Source organism: Hemiscyllium ocellatum, chromosome 13 (assembly GCF_020745735.1).
Source record: "Hemiscyllium ocellatum isolate sHemOce1 chromosome 13, sHemOce1.pat.X.cur, whole genome shotgun sequence".
Classification (NCBI taxonomy): Eukaryota; Metazoa; Chordata; class Chondrichthyes; order Orectolobiformes; family Hemiscylliidae; genus Hemiscyllium; species Hemiscyllium ocellatum.
The window spans coordinates 75596817-75606296 of NC_083413.1; the positions used below are offsets into that span (position 1 = coordinate 75596817).

Consider the following 9480-nt stretch of genomic DNA (forward strand, 5'->3'; position numbering starts at 1 on the left):
GATTCAGATACCACTGCCTCAATTTAACATTAAAAAGTTGTTTTTCAAAAAATAAATGCAGGTGGGTGCTTCATCTGCAAGGAGTTCACATTGAAAATGCAGGTTTGCACTGCAGACATTACTTAAATGGTCAGAAAGTCACATACAGTACATGCCAGAACATCAGGCAACATCTAATAATATTTCTGAGGGGAAGAGCCACTCAACCCAAAATGTTAACTCTCATTTTTATCACTGATGCTGTCAGCCTGCTGAGCTTTTCCAGCAACTTCTCTTTTCATTTCCGATTTACAATGTGTTCAGTTCTTTTGGTTTTTATCTATTTATAGTGGCAGGATGTTACAACATCATTCATGAGGGTGATGGTTACTTTAATGAGACAGTTAGCTCCTTCATGAATTAGATGGTAAGGAAAGAAAACTAGGAATTTTACTTTGTGAATGGATGAATTCTGAAGCTACAGTTAACAGTTTAGCCTAGCAGTATTTATCTACTGATCCACTGGATCTCTGAACGCAATCATCCAGTGCCAAGTACAATATCAAGATCAATTAGTTTTGAAGTTACCAATGATGCCTGACTGACTGAGAAGGAATGATGTTTTCCCCACTCACCTTGGCAATAATGTACATCTGGTAAATAGCTAGTGGGAACGTCACAGTTGCTCGCAATGCCAGTGTGGTACAAATTATGCTTGCCCACCATGGTAGTCCTGTGACCTGCTGCACATTAATCAGGAGGTCCTGTGTTAGTTGAACAGGTACCGAGTCTGCAAAGCTTTCGTACCAGCCAGGTTGAGGAGTTGAAACTGCTGATGCAGGCACATGTGAAGATAATGACAGTGTCCTTCTGTGAGAAACTATGGGACTTTGAAACACACCATTACCCTCAAATGATTTTGACAATGAGGATAATTGCCTGTTACAGCCTATTCTTTGGTCTTTTCCAATGATACCATTAGCAGCTGAATAAGATAATCCTCGAGCTCTCTCCCATGCACATCGCGTCCACACACATGTGCCACCATGCGTCAATGCCAATGTTTTCACCAGTTTCAAGGACTGGTACCACAACATTTTGGGGACCCTGAAAAGACAGAACCAAAGAAAGGTTACATTTTTTTTGTTTGGAAGGTGGCTCATACTTCAATCTTACACTCAGCAGCTTGATCAAGGAACAACTATGTGAAGACATGCATTTCTAAACTTACACCAATCAATGATAGATGGGATTTCATGTCATTCCCAGTGATGGGCTTGGTGGGGGAGGGGCAGAGGGGCATTTAATCAAGTGAGAAGCTCGTGTGATCCTGCCACCCTCCTATCTTTGCACCTGCTAAGTCTGAAGCAGGGAGGCCTGTGGATATGCTTCTAGCAATACTGCTAACTGATGTCTTTAAATCAAAAATTAGTGCACGATTCCCAATACCTCCATTAAATACTGGCCAGAATGTCAACAATTCATTTATACATTCATGTAAAAGACTTCAAAACATATCACAGAAACATAATCAGTAACAAACGTGATACAAAGTCAAAGACAACCACATTACTACAGGCAAGCTTGGTCAGATATATTTTAAGAAATATCTTAAAAGTGGAGAAGTAAAAATAGACATTTGGCAAACATGATATAGTTTTTATAGTTTAAAAACTCCAATTACAATTTCCTATCGCGTGCTTCCAGATCAATTACCATAAAGTTTCCTCTGCTTCGGAGTGTCCAACCTTTTCATGTGAAGATCCACATTTCAATCTTTTTGCTCAGTCATGGGGCCAGTGAACAAATTTCAAAAAGGTGGGGCACTAGAATGTGTCTATTATTAAAAACAACAAAAATACATTAGATTATTAATTTACAACTTACATTTGCTTTATATTAAATATTAATTTAGTGAAACATAGCATTGGATCTTCTAAATCGAGGTGATAGGAGATTCTTAAACGCCCTGACACTTCTAAAACAACTGCCCATTGCACATCTGAATGACTATTGATTTATAAATGCCTGCACAATCCAGCATGGTGGCTTTCTTTGTACAGTGTTTTTGCAATTACTTAGTAGGATGAGGGGGTCATTAGCTAGGTCATCATCTGTATCCCATTCCTAATTACACTTTAGGTGATTGTGAGCTGCTTTCTTGAAATGGCACTGAAAGTGCTGCTAGGGAGTTCTGTGATTTTTGACCCAGCAACAGTGAGGGATAGAAGATAAAGTTCCGAATCAAGATAGTGCGCAGTGTGGAGGGGAACTTGGAGGTGGTGCTCCTGTGGGTCTGCGTTCTTTGTCCTTATAGGTGGGAGAAGTTGTGGGCTTGAAATATTCTATCGATGGAGCTTTGCTGAGTTGTTGCAGATCTTATGAACTGCTACCACTACGTGTTGGTGGGGAAGGGAGTGAAAATGGAAGATGATGTGCTTATCTAAGGATCGTTTAAATCTCCCTAATGTTGTTGAGTTGACTACATTAACAGGTAGGGTATTCCACGCCCTTACCACTCTCTGTGTAAAGAACCTGCCTCTGACATCTGTCTTAAATCTATCACCCCTCAATTTGTAGTTATGCCCCCTCATACAAGCCAACGTTATCATCCTCGGAAAAAGACTTTCACTGTCTACCCTATCTAATCTTCTGATCATCTTGAACGTCTCTATCAAATCCCCTCTTAGCCATCTTCTTTCCAATGAGAACAGACCTAAGTCTCTCAGCCTTTCCTTATACGACCTTCCCTCCAGACCAGGCAACTCCTGGTAAATCTCCTCTGCATCTTTTCCAATGCTTCCACATCCTTCCCAAAATATGGCGACTAGAACTGTACACAATATTCCATGTGTGGCCGCAATAGCGTTTGGTATCGTTGCAGCATGATATTGCGGCTCTGGAACTTAATCCGCCTGCCAATGAAACCTAACACACCGTATGCCTTCTTAACAGAACTATCAACCTGGGTAGCAATTTTCAGGGATCTATGTACATGGACTCCAACCCTCTGCACATCCACACTACCAAGAATCTTTCCATTGACCCAGTACTCTGCCTTCCTGTTATTCTTCCTAAAGTGCATCACCTCACATTTAGCTGCATTGAACTCCATTTGCCACCTCTCAGCCCAATTCTGCAGTTTATCCAAATCCCCCCTGCAACCTCTAACATTCTTCCAAACTGTCCACTCCTCCATCAATTTTAGTGTCTTCTGCAAATTTACTAATCCATCCACCTATGCCTGCATCTAAGTTATTTATAAAAAATCCAAACTGCTAAATCACCCTCAATCCCATGCCTCTGCATTTTTTCCAACAGCGTACCATGTGGAACCATATCAAAGGCTTTCCTGAAGTCCATGTATACCACGTCAACTGCCCTACCGTCATCTAAATGCTTGGTCACCTTCTCAAAAGGCTCAATGAGGTTTATGAGACATGACCTGCCCTTGACAAAACCATGTTAACTATCTGAAATCAAATTGTTGCTTGCTAGATGATTAGAAATCTTATCTCTTATAATCCTTTCCAAAACCTTTCCTACAACAGAAGTAAGGCTCACTGATCTATAATTACTTGGGTACCTGATTTGAACCAATCAGATTATGAACTGAGTGATGCTGGTGGAACACCAACTAAACATCAGTTAACAGGTCATTGTTGAGCAAGTACTGCTTGATAGCATGGTCAACATCAACTTTCTTCACTTTACTGATGAACGAGAGTAGACTGAAGGGGCTGTAATTGCCTGGTTTGTATTTATCTTATTTTGCATGGACAGTATATACCTGGGCAACTTCCACTTTGCTGAGGGACTGCCAATGTGGTAACCATATTGGAACCACTTGGCTCTTGTTTAGATGGCTCAAGAGTATAATGCTTTAGTAGAATTCCCAGAAAATTGCTGGGGACAAAAGCCTATGCAATATCAGTACCTTCAAGAGTTTTTCAATATTATGCAGAAAGAATCAAATGAGTAGAAGCCCTAGCATGTGATGCTCAGGAGGCAGCCAATATGGATCACCTGCTTGGCCCTTCTGGTTGAAGATGGATGCAAACATATCAATCTTTTGCACTGATGTACTGAGCTCTCCAATGATTAAGAATGGGGATATTTGGGGAACCTTCTCCTCTAGTGAGCCATTTCACTGCCCTTATGACTGGATGTGGCATCACTACCATTCATTGTGGCACTCCTCAGGTGCATCTATTACTCACTGCTTGGCATGCAAGTCATCCTGTGTAGCAACTACACTGACATCTCTTTTTAAAGTATGATTGGTAAGAAATCACAACAACAAGTGTAGTCCTACAGGGTTATTTGAAATCACAAGCGCTCTGAAAGCTTGTGATTTCAGATAAACCTGAGTCAAAAAGTGTAGTGCTGGAAAAGCACAACAGGCCAGGCAGCATTCAAGGAGCAGGAGAGTTGGCATTTCAGGCACAAGCCCTTCATCAGGAATGTGGTAAAAGGCTTTGCCCGAAACGTGCTCCTTGGATGCTGCCTGACCTGCTGTGCTTTTCCAGCACTACACTTTTCAACTGACTCTCCAGCATCTGCAGTCCTCACTTCCTCTCATTTCAAATAAACCTGTTGACCAATAAACCTGGTGTTGTGATTTCTGATCTTGTCCACCCAAGTCCAACGTCAACACCTCCACATCATAAAGTATACCTGATAACAGTCCTAGCTTGTCCTTCTGCACTCTTCATTGAACCAGGGCTCATACTTAGTTTAGTGTTAAAGGTAAGGACTGAGCCAGGGATGGGGGGAGGTGATGGTGTTCGACAGAGGAATAGGATGGGGGTATTTTGACTGTGCAGTGCTCACTACTACTGATAATGGTCTCATACAGATATATCTGCTACAAGCAGACTGTGAGAATGAAGTCAAGTGTGTTCCTCACCCCAGCTGGTTCCCTTCCAACTGCTGCAGACCTAGCCCAGAGCTATGTCCTTTAGGATTTGGCCAGCTTGGCTGGTAGTGGTGCTACCAAGCCACTCTTAGCGATGAACACTGAAGCTCACCCTCAACAGCATGTTGTGTCGATACCACCTTCAATGTGTCCTACAAATGGTCTTCAACATAAAACAGTACAGTGCAGTAGAGGCCCTTCAAGCCCCAATGTTGCGTCGACCTGTGAAACCAATCTGAAGCCTATCTGCCCTACACTATTCCATTTTCACCATATGTCTATTCAATTACTATATAAATGCCCTTAAAATTGGCGGGTCTGCTACTGTTGTTGGGACTGCATTCCAGCCTCTACTACTGTGAGTAAAGAAACTACATCTGTCCTCTGTCCTAGATCTATCACCCCTCAATTTATAGCTATGTACACTTACGCTAGCCATCACCATCTGAGGAAAAAAGCTCTCACTGCCCACTCTGTCTAACCTTCTGATTATTTTATATGTCTCAATTAAGTCACCTCTCAACCTCCTCCTCTCCAATGAAAACAGCTTCAAGTCCCTCAACCTTTCCTCATAAGGCCTTCCCTCCACACAAGGCAACATCCTGATAAATCTCCTCTGAACCTCTTCCAAAGTTTCCACATCCTTCCTATAATGCAGTGTTCAGAACTGTACACAATACTCCAAGTACAGCCGCACCAGAGTTTCGTACAACTGCAGCATGACCTCGTGGCTGCAAAACTTAATCCCTCTATCAATAAAAGCTAACACATTCCATCAACTTGGGTAGCAATTTCCAGGGATCTACGTATATGGAGGAGAACAGATTCCTATCTCAGGGGATTGGTTACCAGCAGGACCTTTCCTTGCCCATGTGTGCTGAAAATGTGTTGCTGGAAAAGCGCAGCAGGTCAGGCAGCATCCAAGGAGCAGGAGAGTCGGTGTTTTGGGCATGAGCCCTTCTTCTGGAATGAAGGACTCATGCCCAAAATGATGCCCATGTGTGGCCTGATACCATGAGACTTCATAGGGTCCAAAGTGAAAATTGAGGATTCCCAGGACCTGCATTTTAGCACAAGTTAGTATTTAGTAACATCTTCACACAGCAAGTGTCACTAGTTTTATACAATAAAAGTTTTCAACAGAGTACTGTACACTATTCTACCGTGCTGAGGTCAAAGATTTGAGTGCAACCAAAAGGACAAGCCTTCAGCAATCACCCAATGTTTTTCTTTAAACCAGCATCAATAAAGCCTTACACAATCTCTGATCTTGCTGTCATATTTTGAGAGAGCAATCACTGTTAATGGGAAAAATTATTACATCATTTCACACATATAGTCTGAAAGTAGTACAAATGCAGTCACATACTATTTCTGCCTCTGCAAGTAGGCTTCAACAGAAAAATTACACTTTGTGCTAAGTGATAAATATTTTCTAGTTTTCAGTTAAATCACACATACTAATACCGAACCTGGACTACATAAAATAAGTAAAGAATTACAGATGCTAGAAACATGAAATATGAAATACACACAAAAAATGCTGGAAAAACATATCAGTCCAGGGAGCATAGTCAGAGAGATGTGCAGCATGGTAACACCCTTCAGTCCAATTCGTCCACGCTGGATTACTAAACTAATTAGCACCATTAGCCAGTACTTAGACCATATCCCTCTAAACTCTTCCTATTCATATACCCATCCAATACCTTTTATATGTTTTAATAGTACCAGCCTCCACCACTTCCTCTGGCAGCTCATTCCACATGCGCACCACCCTTCGTGTGGAAAAAGTTGCCCCTTAGGTCCTTTTTTATAGCTTGCTCCTCTCACCCTACATCTATGCGTTCTAGTTCTGGACTCCACCACTCCAGGGGAAAGATCTTGTCTATTTACCCTATCCATGATCCTCATGATTTTATAAACCTCTATAAGGTCACCCTCAGCCTCCGACTCTCCAGGAAAGACATTCCCAGCCTATTCAGCCTCTCCCTATAGATCAACCTGGCAACATCCTTGTAAACCTTTTCTGAACCCTTTCAAGTTTCACAACATCCTTCCAACAGGAAGGAGAACAGAATTCAAAAGTGCAACAATAATTCAAAAGTGGCCTAACCAATGTCCTGTACAACCACATGATTCCAACTCCTACGCCCAATGCTCTGACCAATACAGGAAGGCATACCAAGCGCCTTCTGCACTATTCTAGCTACCTGTGACTCTGCTTTCGTGGAATGCAGACAAAAAAACAAGAGTCGATGTTTCATCTTGACCAATTCTGACATAAGGTCACTATTACCCATAACAGATACTTTCCCATTTTCACTGGAGCTAAAGTAACTGCTTTTGAGCAGCAGAATTGCAGCCAGCCTCATTTTGCTTCAGAATGTGTTAAGGATGACAAGGCAAAATAGATGGACCTTGTGTTTATATCAATCTAAGCACTGGTTGCAGCTTTCAAGTCAAACTTAGAATAAAATGGATAATATCACCCAACATATAGTTATTAAGTATCAGCCCAAACTAGAGAAGCATAAACTTTAAAATTTAATTGTTTAGGAGTGAAATCAGGAAAAACAGTTTCAGATAAAAAGGTTCAAAAAACGATTTACAAGGATGTTGCTAGAGTTGGAGGGTTAGAGGTAGAAGCCAAAATAGCTTCTCTGGAGCATCAGAGGCTGAGAGGAGACCTTATAGAGATTTATAAAATCATGAGGGGTCTTTCCCTGAGGTGAGGAAATCTAGAATTAGAGGGCATAAATTTAGGCTGAGGGGGGAAAGATTTAAAAGGGACCTACAGTGCAACTTTTTCACAAAGGATGGTACATGTATGGAATGAGCCACCAAAGTAGTCATGGAGGCTGGTACAATTACAATATTTAAAACACATCTGGAAGAATATTTGAATAGTTACGGTTTAGAGGGATATAGGCCAAGTGCTGGCAAATGGGACTGGATTAATTCAGGATATCTGGTCAGCATGGATGAGTTGGACCTCAGGGTCTGTTTCCATGCCATACATCTCTGACTCTACTGAAACTCACTTCTGTAAAAGAATGTAAAGACAGTAGATTAATTGAAATGATCACTGCTGAGTTCAATATGAACTGAGATCCACAGCATCCACATTAGAGGAGGTTAAAGGCCTGCCCCTTTTCCCACAATCACTGATTTGCAGCTTAAAAGTATACTAGAATCACTACAGTGTGAAAACAGGCCCTTCAGCCCAACAAATCTACACTGACCCTGCAAAGAAGTAACCCACCAAGACCAATTCCCCTACGTTTACCCCTAACTAACGCAACTAGCCAAGTCAAACACACAATAAAACAGATAATGTCACCCAACGCAAGCTATTAGACGCCAGCCCGACCAGCAGAAGCACAAACTTTAGATTTTAATTGCTTAGCAGTGAAGTCAGGAAGAATGGTTTCAGATAAAAGGGTTGGGAAAGGATGTTGCCAGATTTGGGGGGACGTGAGCTACAGGGAAAGGTGGGTAGATGACATCTGCAATGGCAGGCCTCCTGACAAGAGGAGATCCATGATGAGGGTGGGGGGAGACGGTGAAAGTCAGGCAGAGGCAGTGTCCCTTTGAACCGTTGGCCTGAGGCTAGTGCCACCCCCTAGAGAGCACAACCCACCGTCAGCAGAAGGCATGAGCCGTGGGCTCCTGGGAGCACACCGTTAAACCAGGTGTACACAAGCCACAACCAGCGCTACCCTCCCACCTCTCGGCGCCGTGTGACCGAGGCCCGGTTGTACTGAGCCCGATTGCAGCCACTCCATCTTCCACACACTCACCGCCAGCACGCTCCGGGTACACCCGCCCCCTGCGCCTGCGCGGCTGACGTGATGACGCCACCGACGCGGCTCACGCGTGCGCGCCTAACCCCAGTGAGAGAGGGTGGGCGGGGTTATCAGGAGGGGGCGGGGTGACTGAAGGACAAGTGGGCAATGTACACAGCTGGGAGGGTGACTGTAGGTCTGTGGGGTTCAACAAATACCTGGGGGCAATGGTGGGGGGGGGGATGACTGAAGGTCAGAATAATTGGAGGAAAATTAATTTCTCCGGTAATGGAGGATTAAATGAATTTCAAGAGTAATAGAGGAATTAATGAATTTCCAAGGTCATGTGGGATTAAATTCAAAGATAATGGGGGAATTCAATGAATTTCCAGGGTATTTGGGGATTCAATTAATTTACAGTGTGGAAACAGGCCCTTCAGCCCAGCAACCCTCCAAAGAGCAACCCACCCAGACATATTCCCCTGCACCTAACACTACAGGCAATTTAGCATAGCCAATTCACCTGACCCCCTGCAAATCTTTGGACTGTGGGAGGAAACCAGAGCACCCAAAGGAAACCCATACAGACACAGGGAGAATGTGCAAACTCCACACAGACCATTGCCCAAGGCGGGAATGGAACTTAGGTCCCTGGTGCTGTGAGACAGTAGTGCTAACCACTGAGCTACCTTGCCATCCCATTTAGACTCAAAGAGAGGCACAGCATGGAAACAGACTCTTTGGTCCAACCTGTTCATGCTGACCAGATATCCCAACCCAATCTAGACCCATTTT

The 9480-nt window shown here is 43.1% G+C and overlaps 1 protein-coding gene across 3 annotated transcripts in view; it reads right to left on the minus strand.

Annotated features, from left to right (window-relative positions):
• LOC132821621 (cytochrome c oxidase assembly protein COX18, mitochondrial) overlaps positions 1-8760 on the minus strand; it is a 28134-nt gene extending 19374 nt beyond the window's left edge. The window contains exons 1-3 of one of the 3 annotated variants that reach the window (XM_060834325.1): positions 8701-8760; positions 1696-1816; positions 615-1086 (exon numbers count right to left, since the gene is read on the minus strand). In XM_060834325.1, the coding sequence (XP_060690308.1) occupies positions 615-1076 (462 nt within the window). In that variant the 5' untranslated portion in view covers positions 1077-1086; positions 1696-1816; positions 8701-8760. The other 2 variants (XM_060834324.1, XM_060834326.1) reach the window with 2 other exon arrangements.
• Positions 8761-9480: the final 720 nt, after the last annotated feature.